The sequence below is a fragment of the Ranitomeya variabilis genome, chromosome 2 (assembly GCF_051348905.1).
Source record: "Ranitomeya variabilis isolate aRanVar5 chromosome 2, aRanVar5.hap1, whole genome shotgun sequence".
Taxonomy (NCBI): Eukaryota; Metazoa; Chordata; class Amphibia; order Anura; family Dendrobatidae; genus Ranitomeya; species Ranitomeya variabilis.
This window is the reverse complement of record NC_135233.1, coordinates 74,550,275-74,566,989: the sequence shown is the minus strand read 5'-3', so window position 1 is coordinate 74,566,989 and position 16,715 is coordinate 74,550,275. Positions and strand designations below refer to the sequence as shown.

The following is a 16,715-nucleotide window of genomic DNA, read 5'->3' as shown; positions in this document are numbered from 1 at the left end:
TAAATGTAATCCTCCCCCTCTGCTTCCCTAATGGTCTTATGCGGAGCACAATGTGTGAAATGAATGAAAAACTAAATACCATAAACTAAAAAAGGAAAAAGAAATAAAAGAATAAAAAGCTGCTGATAGTCCAGCATCTCTTCTTTTTGTATTTTGTTTTTGTTTTGTTTTTTTCATTCACATGAAATTCGTACGTCTGATAAAGGTCTGTGCTGTAATACTGAAATGTCATATATGTATTACAGCATTTTGCATTGCTGCAATTCAAACTTTTTCATCATTAGTATTTGGAGTGCCAAGTTGTTTCTATGTTGGAATACAGGTTGGTACCCTACTTATGCTCCCTGATTGTGCCATGTATCCATATTATCAATATAAGAAGAATTGTTATGGAAAGGTGTACACAATTTCAAATGTATTTTAATGGTCCTTCTTTGGTAATAAAAAGATGTAATAAATAAAAAAAAAAACAACAAATATTTTTTTTCTATCTTTACTTTTTCCACAGCAAAAAAAAATAAAGAATATAAAAATGACATAAATTTAGGCTCCCTGGACCCCAAAAAAGGGTAAAACATTTTTTAAATATCCAAACAAGAAAAAAGTATTTAAATATCTTAAAACTGCATGTACTAAAAAATGCAAAATGCCCCACCCACGTGCACACTCATGACACACGGATGACTTCCCTGTGTTATTATTGTGACACATACTGGCACCCGGGAATCAGCAGTATTATTCGCTCTGTTACCCTGCACTGGGTGCTGAAGTGAAGACAGCTCACATCATTGCCCACTGCTCGTACTGCAATCAGTGCTAGAAGAGGACAATGTTCAGAGCTGTATTCAACTGTTAACAGCGAAAGCAGGCAGCGGCTGATGGGAGTATTAATCAGCCGCCACTTGCACTATATATAAATTTTAAAAAAGTGATGTGGGGTTCCCTTGTATTTTAGCTATTTTGGCAGCTTTTTGCCCCCCTGAAGGTGTTTGGTTTTTGCCTCTCGTTAAAGTCAATGAGGTTCGGGTATGTTCATTGAACCGTTCGCCGAACATGTTCATTGAACATCAGGATGTTCGCCGATCCGAACCGTGAAAGGTTTGCTCATCTCTACTCATGACATTCAAATGTTTTTAGTATCCATGACTCAGTTTAACTAACAGCCACAGCTTGTACTGAGCAGTGTGAGATGTCAGCAGCAGCGAGGAGGGGCACTGAGGAGACTTCAATCAGACAAGATGGGTGGAAATTGGATTAAAGTTTCAAAAAGCAAAATGGCTTCATCAGGTCTAAGAGTTCTATGTAGTAATGTATACAGTTTGCAAATTGGTAAACTGGTGAAAGATCTTCTTATAGGATTTTTCAAATGTTTTCTATTAATTAGTTTTATTATTTTCTTCTTATTCTTGTTTCTAATGACATAATGCATATTCTGGCAATAGACCTAATTCTGTGGAACCCCAATGTTTTTGGAGAACTGGTGTCTCTTGACTCCTATTTTGCAGTAGGAGCCAACAGCCGCAGTGAGTTCATCACTGGCTCGACATCTCCTGTCCCAATTTTGGTAAATTCCATTAATCTGACAAAATGGCATGTGTACTCCTTTAATTGAAAGGAAGACTATATACATTATGGCCCTAAGGGGTGTAGCTATTATTTGGCGCCCCAGTGGCCCCTTAGACACATGTATTATAATACATGGCGCATGGTAGGTGGGGGTCATGTGACGTATTTTACATTGAGAGACGGGGACTAGAAAGCGCCACAAGTGATGCCAAGTGAAGAATAAAGAATTCTGTTTGTAATTTCTCTATTCTGCGTTATGAGACATCACACTCGTCTGCAGACAGAAAAGTATTTCTCCGAGCCCGTTATTTAGATGCCTACCAGGTATTTGATCACTGAACATGAAGCTAAAACTGTTACTGAGCTTTAAATACACTGAGCCGATCCGCCATAAAGCCGGTCAGCCTTCTGTTGAGCTTCATTTGCCTGCAGTCACAAAGCTAATTGATATGATTGTGTTGGCGCTCTATATTCTGAATAACGTAGTAACTACTCAGTCAATCTCTATAAAGATGTTAAGTAGAGCTGGAAACTACACAAAGCCAATGAAGTAAACGCCACAACCCTCAATCAATCCAGTTGGGTCTCGTAAATTAGTGATGAGAGGGTCAGATCTGGTTTAAACATAACAAAATCTATGGCCGCTTTTGCTGTTGTTTGGATATCCAGAAGACGTGGTGCTTTTAGTGACATCTATTCTGATTGCTCATGAATTAGATATCTATTAAAAGCCAACCCTTCATTAAATATTCATCCCCAAATAAAAAGGCAGACTACACTCGTGGCGGTGCTCTACTGCATCAGCGGCATAATGGAGCTCTTTACATGGAGGTAGGGCATGGCAGGGAGCAGTTTTTGTGATTTTTAATAAATCATTTTATCTCCTTTATTGATATAGCGTAATATGGTTGACAGCCGTTGCAAATTACTTTTGTGTACTTCCTTAAACAAAGTATTATTTTTGCTTAGCACCAGACATTCGACGTTTTCGTTTAAGGACTGTCGTATTTATTATTTATGTGTCAATTTTAGAATATTCTCTGGAGCAATGGATTTTTATTTTAATGTTTCCACAGCAGATTTTATGACAATACGATTGGATGCATAAGTCTAAAAATTTAACTTTCAATATTCTGTGAAATCAGCCCACAAAATGCTTTCAGCCGCGTCAATGGATTGTTATCAGTCATTTTTAAACTGTATAGGATGGTTTTATTTGATTTTATTTATCGAATGTAATGGATTAAAGGTTATGGCTTTTATACTGTTTTATTTTTATTTTTTAGCTCTTTTTTTATGAATATTAAAGCTGCGCTTTATGCTCATTTTGTAGCTTCAGGTTTAATGGTCTGGATCTGCCATACATTGATGGATACCAGAGGCACAAAACAAACTCAAATTCTGTTGTGGTTTTGTGCTATTTTATTACAGGGTTATAAGGAACTTTTTATCCTATGTGGATAAGCACTTATCGGCATGTAGTAGCTGTCTAACTGTGGGGAGTCACCTGTCAATCAACATGACGCTGCCAGTGATGCCTCATTGAAAAAGCAGAGCCAAAGAGAAGGAACTGCTCTGTTGAGGTGACGTCACAGGAAGCAGGAGAGTCGCCACCAGGACTGTGACCGCTCTAAGCTGGGAGAGATGGTCATAGGGCAGAACAGGCATGTAGTTGGCAACTACCTGCTGATGAAAGCTTGGTCCCACAGGGAATAAAGTGTCTGATAAAACCTTAATGGCTCTGGACACTTTTGACATAGAAAAAAAAAGGTTTTCACATTTGTTAGTTGTTCCAATTTGCTAATAAAACTGCAGAGAACTCATCTGCAATCTGGAACTCTTTCACTTTCAGACCCCTGATATGGAATTTGTATCCTGGTCCAAATTTTAGATTTTTCTCGCAGGAGTGTCTCTCCCAGTAATAAAGGCTGGATGTGAGCACTGTGTATATCCAAAGTGATGAGGTTTTCATTACAATTTCTATCCTGCAATGTCCTTTACATGTGCTCTCAGCATGGGCTTTGGGCAGTCTGCTGAAAATTGCTCCTGCCACAGTGTAGGAGCCGCCTGTTTTGACACGAACTAGTCTGGTTGTAAATTGACCCAGTGCATGTTGTATTTGGGGGGAGGTTGTGTACAATCATTTGATATTATTGGATTATTGGCTTGGTGTGTTGTCCATTGAGTAGATGGACAACAAGCTGGCCAAACATACAGGCATCTGAACAAGCCCTAACACAGAGAGCTGTCAGGTGCAGGAACTTTGCCAGATTCGTAACATTTTTGTAGATCACTCAGGGTAAAAATTAAAATGAAAATACTTAGGAAATACAATTTGGGACGCAAATGGACAATATAAAAATAATGTGCTAATTTGTATATGTAATCTGCAAAGACTGGAGTTTGAGAGGGATTTTCAATTTAATGGAATGTAAAAAGTGCCCTCCCTTTGGTATTCACTGAAGTGAGATCTGGTACCTTTATCCATAACTGCAGTGCTCAGGTACATTCTACCCCCTGTCTGCTCAACATATGGGAAACCCATATCACACTTGTAATACAGTGTGACACGACCTCAGCAGCGGAAATCACGGGTGATCTGATGCTCACTGGTTCAGAAAGCCTCTTTAGTGGCATGTTTTAAAATGGTTTTCTGGGGGCAACAAATTTTTTTCTATATTTATTTAGCTACAATGAGACAAGCAGTAATAATAAAAAAGAGGGAAATCCTCAAAAGAATAACACAGTCCAATTGAAGAAGCAGCTTGAAGTTTTTCAGCCTCTATGCTAATTGTCTCTTTAGAGAGGAAGAGGACTAGAACTCTAGTGCCACCTATAGGAAGCAGCAATCCTAAAAGTCAATGTCGACCCTTTAACGAGCCTTGTCACATGACTTAGGATAAAAGCCAAACCAGAATACCAGTTGCAGACAGTGTTTCATGGTGCTGCCCCTCGTCAGTGAAACGTGTGAGATCTGGTTTGGCTAGGTGAAAAATGTTACCCCTTGGATCCTGGTCAGACATCTCTCACCCAGCCAAACAAGATCTCACACTTTGCACTGATGAGGGGCAGCACCCCAAAACACTGTCTGCAAATTGAGATTCTGGATTGGCTTTTATACTGTCATGTGACAAGGCTCATTACCCCTTGGATCTAGGACAACCACTTTACAAAATTAGTAACACAACACTTGAAGGGGTTATCCACTTTCACAAAAGTGGTTTCTAAATGACTGCATAGTTGGAAAACAACAGTCATTGATAGTAATAACCCTTCTCAGGTCCAGCGCCACTCTGGTCTCTGTGGTTTTGCTGCAGAAATGATGATGTGACTTCAACAGCCACCAAGCTCAGTGATTGGCTGCAGTGGTGAGCGAAGGTGTATGACGTCACCGCTGCAGCCAAACACAGAGATCGGAGGAGAGCCGATGCTGGATTCAGGAAAGGCGAGTACGGTCTGTGTTTGTTGTTTTACAGCAATGTAATCATTTGGGCACCACTTTTAGGAAAGTGGAAAACCGCTTTGAGTTGAACACCTACTGCCAAGGTTACCCCATCAGTTGCAAATGATCAGGGGAAGAGGGGACTCTTTAAAAGATTTGAACAATATATTCCAACAATGCTTATAGCCTTGCCAGGTCTGCGAATAGGAGATGTCTCTACAATTGCTGATTACATATCCTAGTTTATTAGCGTTTCTATCATGAAGGGCTTTGAAATGTAAGATCTTGGTATAATATGTATTACTTTTGCTCCTAGGACAACCTGAAGGCCAATTACACACTAATGCAGATGTGGATATGGCAGAACCATCTCAAGGTAAAATGAATACATATTTCACGGAGTCTAGTTACTATTTCTATATACTTATTGGCATACAGAGATGTGAGGCATCGCTCACCTTGTTACACTTTCTAATGTGGCAGTGCCTGCTTTTGATATAATGAGGGCGCCTGCCATCTACACACTGATGTATGCTGCAGGCAAGGTTGACTAGAATGAATTTTCAGTGCGCTGAGGGAGGATGACTGTCAGATCAAAAAGTGACTAACTTAAAATTTACATTGAAATTTGACGACTATAAATATAGATATGAATATTGGTGATATGATATCATTAATGCTAAGAATGGGTGGCAAAGCTTGGCACACACATAACTGGCCACGCATTACAAGCATGAAGGAGCAGTAAGGTTGGGTGCCCATGATCAGGAACTAGCAGCACTTTGGATGCAGCGTATTTTTGCTGCATTCTATTCACGCAGGTGAATCCGCATGTGTTAACTGAAGCTTTTGGATTTACCGCATCCAATACATTGGAGATTTCATTCTGCGGATCTGAAAGATGCAATACATGTCCATCTCCCGCAGGTGATCCGAAGATGCACATAGATGCACAGTGGACATGGGATTTCAAGAAATCCCATCCACTATGCTGTAACATCTGGACGCTGTGTTTTTGACGCTTCATAAATAAGCAGCATCAAAACCACAGCAAATTCTGAATGTGGGAACGTACCCTGAATGGTTTAAAGGGAATCTGACAGCTGATACATCCTGTCCAAATCACAGACACCATGTATCAGGCACTGGCTGAGAAGAACATACTTTAAAAGCCACCGGTAACTGAGCTGCACGGGAGAGTTGTCGGACAGGTGAGCCCTTGTTGGCTTCTTCCCTCCCAATCCTCTGGATTGACAGGTCTTTCCCTGCATGTACAGGGAAGCCGCTGGGCACCCGTCTGTCTGAGTAGTCTCCTGTGCAGTTCGGTCCCGATGGCTATGTTTTTCTTTGACCTCCCATACTGCTATCCCATACTTCTGTGTGACCTCCCAATGGTATACTGTAAACTGGAATTTTTAATTTTTTTTTTAATATGTTTGTCCATTTGTGATATGTTATTTTTTTCCTTATTGGTTCCAAAGTGAACTGATAATACCTGCAGAAATACATCAGCACACATTGTAGGAATCTGTGAGAGCAGTAAGGATAGACCATGTGGGTTTTTGTTTAGTGGGCTCCTTTAGGTGAGTGAAGGCGGTCTCATGGTCTTTTTCTGTTGGCCTTTCACCTTCCCAGAAGAATTTTGTGGATATCACACACTGCTCCAGTTAAGACCTGGTACTGATATTTTAATGTTTAATTAATTTATTTCAGTTTTTCTACTTAAAACTTAAAGGAGTTGTCTACTTTTTTTTTACTATCCTCATGATAGATCATCCATTTAAGATCAATGTGCTTCCGTCATCCATCACTGCCAGTAATCAGTGGTTGTCACTTCTAGCGCTTGATGGATGTAAAAGGTATAAGGAGCTGAACAGCACAGCTCTGTAGTGATTAGTATCCACTAGGGTTGAGCGACTTTCATTTTTTTAAGATCGAGTAGGGTTTTGGGAAACCCGATTTTGTCCAGAGTCGAGTCGAGTGCAGTCGGCCGATTATCGCTAAAAGTCGGGGATCGACCGAAACACGAAACCCAATGCAAGTCAATGGGGAAGCATAGTCGGCAGTGAGTGGAGGCCAGGAAAACACCTACAGTGCCCATTTTAATGCCAAAAACATCCATTCTTGTTTCTGAAGCTTGTCAATCTTAATTAACTTTATAATAATAGTTGGGCATAGGGAATTGGGGGTCATTTGGCAAAAGTTGTGGGGGGAGTAGGGCCGGCTCAAGTTTTTCGTGGGCCCAGGAAATGCGGACTACGTCACGGCGGTGTTGCAGGGAAAGGTAATTATTTAAAAGTTGCAAGTGCTGTGATCCTGAGCAAGCAGGGGGGGGGCCCACTCGTTCGCATTGCCACTGGCACAGGGCCCCTCAAAGTACGGCGGTGTGTTTGCATGGCGGGGGCGCCTCCCACCAGCAGCGACACTTTTGCGTACTCTGAGGGGCCCTGTGCCAGTGACGTCGCCAACGAGTATGCCCCCCCACCTGATGAAGGAACCTGCACTTTCATCTGCACCTTCCTCTTTGTCCCTGTGTAAGGTGGTATAACATGCGGGAAGGGGAACCTTACTTTCAGCAGGGACAGATTCTGGCTGTGTAGAGTACAAGGGGAATGTAGTGGTCTCGGTCAATGTACCAGCAGACTCATTTAGCAGTGGCTGGGCAATGGGCAGGATGAGGAGGAAACAGATATAGGGCCAAAGAATAAAGTAGGCTACATGCAGTTCAAAATTGGTAACAGGACTAAACAGGCGGCATTGCTTTGTTCAGTGGAGTAGCAAACCCAAGAGCAGCAGACACTGTTTCAAGGGCCTAACCACACTAGTAGGCCAAATGCAGTTTAATATCTGATAGTATAGGGCGAAAGCCAGAATGTGGAAGCTCAGCTTTGTTCAGTTGAGGACAACACCAGGGAGGGGCAGACACCTTTAGTAGGCCGGAAAAGCCTATTGCATTTTTTAAAATGGTAATTTGGAGCAGAAGGTTGAAGCTCAGCTTTATTTAGTTGAGGACAACACCAGGGAGGGGCAGAAGCCGTTAGTAGGCCCTAACCACCTTTTTTTTTTTTAAAACCACATAATGAGAGCCGGAAGGTTGAAGCTCAGCTTTATTTAGTTGAGGACAACACCAGGGAGGGGCAGAAGCCGTTAGTAGGCCCTAACCACCTTTTTTTTTTTTAAAACCACATAATGAGAGCCGGAAGGTTGAAGCTCAGCTTTATTTAGTTGAGGACAACACCAGGGAGGGGCAGAAGCCGTTAGTAGGCCCTAACCACCTTTTTTTTTTTTAAAACCACATAATGAGAGCCGGAAGGTTGAAGCTCAGCTTTATTTAGTTGAGGACAACACCAGGGAGGGGCACACAGACAGACTCCTTTAGTAGGCCTGAAAAGCCTATTGCATTTTTCAAAATGGTAATTTGGAGCAGAAGGTTGAAGCTCAGCTTTATTTAGTTGAGGGCAACACCAGGGAGGGGCAGAAGCCGTTAGTAGGCCCTAACCAAAGTTGAAGGCCAAATGCAGTTTAATTTCTGATACTATAGGCCGAAAGCCAGAAGGTGGAAGTTCCGATTTAGACAGTGGAGCACAATTTGAATTAGGGACTGCAGACAGACTTAGTAGGCTGTCCCCTGTGGACCATGCATCCACCACATTAACCCATTGCGCCGTAATGGACACGTAATCTTCCGTGGCCATGCCTACAGGTCCATGCGTCTGTTGTCAGGTGCACCTTTGTACTCACAGATTGCCAGAGTGCATGGACAATGCGGTCTTCTACATGCTGGTGGAGGGTTGGGATGGCTTTTCTCGCAAAAGAAGTGTCGACTGGTTAGCTTGTAGCGTGGTACAGCGTAGTCCATCATGGCCTTATTAATAGTAAATAAAATATATAACTAGGCTCTATGAACTTTTAAATAGGTTCCAGGGGTACACGGGCAGCATTGGTGTGGTCAGTGGAGGAGTATTGCAAGTAGGGGCTGCAGACAGGCTATCAAAGGCCTAAAATAACAAACAGTAGGCAGTCATGGCAGTTTTACATCGGTTACATGGATACACAGGCAGGCACTCCAGGCAGCATTGTGGTCAGTGGAGGAGTATTGCAAGTAGGGGCCGCAGACAGGCTATCAAAGGCCTAAAATAACAAACAATAGGCTCATTGCAGTTTTACAGCGGTTACATGGATAGACGGGCAGGCAGCTTGGTGGTCAGTGGAGGAGTATTTAAAGTAGGGACCGCAGACAGGCTATCAAAGGCCTAACATAACAAACAATAGGCTCATGGCAGTTTCACAGCGGTTACATGGATACACGGGCAGGCAGCTTGGTGGTGAGTGGAGGAGTATTTAAAGTAGGGACCGCACACAGGCTATCAAAGGCCTAAAATAACAAACAATAGGCTCATGGCAGTTTCACAGCGGTTACATGGATACACGGGCAGGCAGCTTGGTGGTGAGTGGAGGAGTATTTAAAGTAGGGACCGCACACAGGCTATCAAAGGCCTAAAATAACAAACAATAGGCTCATGGCAGTTTCACAGCGGTTACATGGATACACGGGCAGGCAGCTTGGTGGTGGTGAGTGGAGGAGTATTTAAAGTAGGGACCGCAGACAGGCTTCAAAGGCCTAACATAAGAAAATGGGCTGGCTGTAGGCACTTTATAATTGGTTCCAGGGGTACACGGGCAGCAGTGGTCTGGTCAGTGGAGGAGTATTTAAAGTAGGGACCGCAGACAGGCTATCAAAGGCCTAACATAACAAACAATAGGCTCATGATGGCAGTTTCACAGCGGTTACATGGATACACGGGCAGGCAGCTTGGTGGTGAGTGGAGGAGTATTTAAAGTAGGGACCGCAGACAGGCTATCAAAGGCCTAACATAAGAAAATGGGCTGGCTGTAGGCACTTTATAATTGGTTCCAGGGGTACACGGGCAGCAGTGGTCTGGTCAGTGGAGGAGTATTTAAAGTAGGGACCGCAGACAGGCTATCAAAGGCCTAACATAACAAACAATAGGCTCATGATGGCAGTTTCACAGCGGTTACATGGATACACGGGCAGGCAGCTTGGTGGTGAGTGGAGGAGTATTTAAAGTAGGGACCGCAGACAGGCTATCAAAGGCCTAAAATAACAAACAATAGGCTCATGGCAGTTTCACAGCGGTTACATGGATACACGGGCAGGCAGCTTGGTGGTGAGTGGAGGAGTATTTAAAGTAGGGACCGCACACAGGCTATCAAAGGCCTAACATAAGAAAATGGGCTGGCTGTAGGCACTTTATAATTGGTTCCAGGGGTACACGGGCAGCAGTGGTCTGGTCAGTGGAGGAGTATTTAAAGTAGGGACCGCAGACAGGCTTCAAAGGCCTAACATAAGAAAATGGGCTGGCTGTAGGCACTTTATAATTGGTTCCAGGGGTACACGGGCAGCAGTGGTCTGGTCAGTGGAGGAGTATTTAAAGTAGGGACCGCAGACAGGCTATCAAAGGCCTAACATAACAAACAATAGGCTCATGGCAGTTTCACAGCGGTTACATGGATACACGGGCAGGCAGCTTGGTGGTGAGTGGAGGAGTATTTAAAGTAGGGACCGCACACAGGCTATCAAAGGCCTAAAATAACAAACAATAGGCTCATGGCAGTTTCACAGCGGTTACATGGATACACGGGCAGGCAGCTTGGTGGTGAGTGGAGGAGTATTTAAAGTAGGGACCGCACACAGGCTATCAAAGGCCTAAAATAACAAACAATAGGCTCATGGCAGTTTCACAGCGGTTACATGGATACACGGGCAGGCAGCTTGGTGGTGGTGAGTGGAGGAGTATTTAAAGTAGGGACCGCAGACAGGCTTCAAAGGCCTAACATAAGAAAATGGGCTGGCTGTAGGCACTTTATAATTGGTTCCAGGGGTACACGGGCAGCAGTGGTCTGGTCAGTGGAGGAGTATTTAAAGTAGGGACCGCAGACAGGCTATCAAAGGCCTAACATAACAAACAATAGGCTCATGATGGCAGTTTCACAGCGGTTACATGGATACACGGGCAGGCAGCTTGGTGGTGAGTGGAGGAGTATTTAAAGTAGGGACCGCAGACAGGCTATCAAAGGCCTAACATAAGAAAATGGGCTGGCTGTAGGCACTTTATAATTGGTTCCAGGGGTACACGGGCAGCAGTGGTCTGGTCAGTGGAGGAGTATTTAAAGTAGGGACCGCAGACAGGCTATCAAAGGCCTAACATAACAAACAATAGGCTCATGATGGCAGTTTCACAGCGGTTACATGGATACACGGGCAGGCAGCTTGGTGGTGGTGAGTGGAGGAGTATTTAAAGTAGGGACCGCAGACAGGCTATCAAAGGCCTAAAATAACAAACAATAGGCTCATGGCAGTTTCACAGCGGTTACATGGATACACGGGCAGGCAGCTTGGTGGTGAGTGGAGGAGTATTTAAAGTAGGGACCGCACACAGGCTATCAAAGGCCTAACATAAGAAAATGGGCTGGCTGTAGGCACTTTATAATTGGTTCCAGGGGTACACGGGCAGCAGTGGTCTGGTCAGTGGAGGAGTATTTAAAGTAGGGACCGCAGACAGGCTTCAAAGGCCTAACATAAGAAAATGGGCTGGCTGTAGGCACTTTATAATTGGTTCCAGGGGTACACGGGCAGCAGTGGTCTGGTCAGTGGAGGAGTATTTAAAGTAGGGACCGCAGACAGGCTATCAAAGGCCTAACATAACAAACAATAGGCTCATGGCAGTTTCACAGCGGTTACATGGATACACGGGCAGGCAGCTTGGTGGTGAGTGGAGGAGTATTTAAAGTAGGGACCGCACACAGGCTATCAAAGGCCTAAAATAACAAACAATAGGCTCATGGCAGTTTCACAGCGGTTACATGGATACACGGGCAGGCAGCTTGGTGGTGAGTGGAGGAGTATTTAAAGTAGGGACCGCACACAGGCTATCAAAGGCCTAAAATAACAAACAATAGGCTCATGGCAGTTTCACAGCGGTTACATGGATACACGGGCAGGCAGCTTGGTGGTGGTGAGTGGAGGAGTATTTAAAGTAGGGACCGCAGACAGGCTTCAAAGGCCTAACATAAGAAAATGGGCTGGCTGTAGGCACTTTATAATTGGTTCCAGGGGTACACGGGCAGCAGTGGTCTGGTCAGTGGAGGAGTATTTAAAGTAGGGACCGCAGACAGGCTATCAAAGGCCTAACATAACAAACAATAGGCTCATGATGGCAGTTTCACAGCGGTTACATGGATACACGGGCAGGCAGCTTGGTGGTGAGTGGAGGAGTATTTAAAGTAGGGACCGCAGACAGGCTATCAAAGGCCTAACATAAGAAAATGGGCTGGCTGTAGGCACTTTATAATTGGTTCCAGGGGTACACGGGCAGCAGTGGTCTGGTCAGTGGAGGAGTATTTAAAGTAGGGACCGCAGACAGGCTATCAAAGGCCTAACATAACAAACAATAGGCTCATGATGGCAGTTTCACAGCGGTTACATGGATACACGGGCAGGCAGCTTGGTGGTGGTGAGTGGAGGAGTATTTAAAGTAGGGACCGCAGACAGGCTTCAAAGGCCTAACATAAGAAAATGGGCTGGCTGTAGGCACTTTATAATTGGTTCCAGGGGTACACGGGCAGCAGTGGTCTGGTCAGTGGAGGAGTATTTAAAGTAGGGACCGCAGACAGGCTTCAAAGGCCTAACATAAGAAAATGGGCTGGCTGTAGGCACTTTATAATTGGTTCCAGGGGTACACGGGCAGCAGTGGTCTGGTCAGTGGAGGAGTATTTAAAGTAGGGACCGCAGACAGGCTATCAAAGGCCTAACATAACAAACAATAGGCTCATGGCAGTTTCACAGCGGTTACATGGATACACGGGCAGGCAGCTTGGTGGTCAGTGGAGGAGTATTTAAAGTAGGGACCGCAGACAGGCTATCAAAGGCCTAAAATAACAAACAATAGGCTCATGGCAGTTTTACAGCGGTTACATGGATACACAGGCAGCTTGGTGGTGAGTGGAGGAGTAGTGCAAGGAGTGTCTGTCCCAGTACTCCCAAAATATAAATAGATGTTAATGTCTCGCAAAACAACCAAAACAAAAAAAAAAGGTGGCATACTTAGGTACAGGGGTGGGCTCATCTACTGAGTTTCTGACATTGTAATTTGGCAGTAACTATTTAATGGTGCCAATATAGGACACAGACACAGACTACTTTAAGTTGCATCATAGATGTCTACAAATTTGTATTGTCAGTGCCAGACACTGAATGATGTCAGCGAATAGACTAAAGATTGGTGGAGCTGTGCGACATAATTTTGCACGTGGTAGAGCACATTTTGAGCTGGGGTAGGGGGGAACTCTCTTGAGGCCGGCGGGACCGCCCCAGGGCCCCTCATGTTACAACGGTGTGTCTGACGTTGGGTGCGCACCACCACCGCCAGAGACACTACATTGTACTATGAGGGACCCAGTAGCAATGCCGTCAACCAAAAGCGAGCACACCCACCTCTTCAGACAAACAGCAGTCTCACGGGTGCTTGCGCCAAGTCGCGATACCACGGCCCCGTGTGGGGAGTTTTGCCATTTAGGGAGGTGTAAACATGTCGTATGCTGTACAATCAGCTGCAGCAAATTAGACATTAGAAAAGTAATTCACAGGCAAGAGCTTTTCATAGGAAAGCTAGGTGTCGGCCGGGCAAGGTGGGGCAAAAGATTTCGAAATCCAGTTGTGGTTCATTTTAATGAATGTTAGATCGTCAACATTTTGGGTAGCCAGACGAGTCCTTTTTTCGGTTAATATTGAACCTGCAGCACTGAATACTCTTTCTGATAGGACACTTGCTGCCGGGCAAGCAAGCTCCTGCAATGCATATTCTGCCAATTCTGGCCAGGTGTCTAATTTGGAGGCCCAGTAATCAAATGGGAATGACGGTTGAGGGAGAACATCGATAAGGGATGAAAAATAGTTAGTAACCATACTGGACAAATGTTGTCTCCTGTCACTTTCAATTGATGCAGCAGTACCTGTCCTGTCTGCGGTCATAGCAAAATCACTCCACAACCTGGTCAGAAAACCCCTCTGTCCAACGCCACTTCTGATGTGTGCACCCCTAACACTCCTAGTCTGCTGCCCCCTGGAGCTTGTGTGAGAACGATCACGTGCGCTGTGTGCTGGGAATGCCTGAAGCAAACGGTCAACAAGAGTTGATTGTTTGGTTGCTAATATTAGTTCCAAGTTCTCATGTGGCATAATATTTTGCAATTTGCCTTTATAGCGTGGATCAAGGAGGCAGGCCAACCAGTAATCGTCATCGTTCATCATTTTCGTAATGCGTGTGTCCCTTTTTAGGATACGTAAGGCATAATCCGCCATGTGGGCCAAAGTTCCAGTTGTCAAATCTCCGGTTGTGATTGGTTGAGGGGCAGTTGCAGGCAAATCTACGTCACTTGTGTCCCTCAAAAAACCAGAACCCGGCCGTGACACGCAACCAATTTCCTGTGCCCCCGTGAAAGTTTCCGCATTAAAAATATACTCATCCCCATCATCCTCCTCGTCCTCCACCTCCTCTTCGCCCGCTACCTCGTCCTGTACACTGCCCTGACCAGACAATGGCTGACTGTCATCAAGGCTTCCCTCTTCCTCTGGTGCAGACGCCTGCTCCTTTATGTGCGTCAAACTTTGCATCAGCAGACGCATTAGGGGGATGCTCATGCTTATTACGGCGTTGTCTGCACTAACCAGCCGTGTGCATTCCTCAAAACACTGAAGGACTTGACACATGTCTTGTATCTTCGACCACTGCACACCTGACAACTCCATGTCTGCCATCCTACTGCCTGCCCGTGTATCCTCCCACAAATAAATAACAGCACGCCTCTGTTCGCACAGTCTCTGAAGCATGTGCAGTGTTGAGTTCCACCTTGTTGCAACGTCTATGATTAGGCGATGCTGGGGAAGGTTCAAAGACCGCTGATAGGTCTGCATACGGCTGGCGTGTACAGGCGAACGTCGGATATGTGAGCAAAGTGCACGCACTTTGAGGAGCAGGTCGGAGAACCCAGGATAAGTTTTCAATAAGCACTGCACCACCAGGTTTAAGGTGTGAGCCAGGCAAGGAATGTGTTTCAGTTGGGAAAGGGAGATGGCAGCCATGAAATTCCTTCCGTTATCACTCACTACCTTGCCTGCCTCAAGATCTACTGTGCCCAGCCACGACTGCGTTTCTTGTTGCAAGAACTCGGACAGAACTTCCGCGGTGTGTCTGTTGTCGCCCAAACACTTCATAGCCAATACAGCCTGCTGACGCTTGGCAGTAGCTGGCCCATAATGGGACAACTGGTGTGCAACAGTGTCATCTGCCGATGGAGTGGTTGGCCGACTGCGTTCTGTGGAAGAGCTGTAGCTTCTGCAGGAGGACGAGGAGGAGGAGGAGGGGGTGCGAACGCCTACAGCCAACTGTTTCCTAGACCGTGGGCTAGGCACAACTGTCCCTAAATTGATGTCGCCTGTGGACCCTGCATCCACCACATTCACCCAGTGTGCCGTGATGGACACATAACGTCCCTGGCCATGCCTACTGGTCCATGCATCTGTAGTCAGGTGCACCTTTGTACTCACAGATTGCCTAAGTGCATGGACGATGCGCTGTTTAACATGCTGGTGCAGGGCTGGGATGGCTTTTCTGGAAAAAAAGTGTCGACTAGGTAGCTCGTATCGTGGTTCAGCGTACTCCATCAGGGCTTTAAAAGCTTCGCTTTCAACTAAACGGTAGGGCATCATCTCTAACGAGATTAGTCTAGCTATGTGGGCGTTAAAACCCTGTGTACGCGGATGCGAGGATAAGTACTTCCTTTTTCTAACCAGAGTCTCATGTAGGGTGAGCTGGACTGGAGAGCAGGAGATCGTGGAACTTTCGGGTGTGCCGGTGTACATGGCAGACTGAGAGACGGTTGGAGACGGTATTGTTTCCGCCGGTGCCCTAGATGCAATATTTCCTCCTACTAAACTGGTGATTCCCTGACCCTGACTGCTTTTGGCTGGCAAAGAAACCTGCACAGATACTGCCGGTGGTGCGGAAAATGGTGGCCTTACAGTGACGGAAGGGATGTTGCGTTGCTGACTAGCTTCATTGGCCGAGGGTGCTACAACCTTAAGGGACGTTTGGTAGTTAGTCCAGGCTTGAAAATGCATGGTGGTTAAGTGTCTATGCATGCAACTAGTATTTAGACTTTTCAGATTCTGACCTCTGCTTAAGCTAGTTGAACATTTTTGACAGATGACTTTGCGCTGATCAGTTGGATGTTGTTTAAAAAAATGCCAGACTGCACTCTTCCTAGACTCGGATCCCTTTTCAGGGATTGCAGACTGAGCTTTAACCGGATGGCCACGCTGTCCTCCAACAGGTTTTGGCTTTGACACGCGTTTTGGGCCAGATACGGGCCCGGCAGATGGAACCTGTTGCGATGTTGATGCCTGCTGCGGCCCCTCCTCCACCTCCGCTTCTGAACTACTGCCGCCTGCACCCTGTTCCCCCAATGGCTGCCAATCGGGGTCAATAACTGGGTCATCTATTACCTCCTCTTCGAGCTCGTGTGCAACTTCGTCTGTGTCACTGTGTCGGTCGGTGGTATAGCGTTCGTGGCGGGGCAACATAGTCTCATCAGGGTCTGATTGTGGATCTGTACCCTGAGAGGGCAA

The 16,715-nt window shown here is 45.4% G+C and overlaps 1 protein-coding gene across 1 annotated transcript in view; it reads left to right on the top strand.

The window, feature by feature from the left end:
* The window catches only part of MACROD2 (mono-ADP ribosylhydrolase 2), a 2,853,334-nt gene that overhangs the window by 2,733,485 nt on the left and 103,134 nt on the right, over nt 1-16,715 (top strand). The window contains exon 17 of the mRNA XM_077282574.1: nt 5,325-5,384. Within this exon, the coding sequence (XP_077138689.1) occupies nt 5,325-5,384 (60 nt within the window). The remainder of the gene's footprint in view (nt 1-5,324; nt 5,385-16,715) is intronic.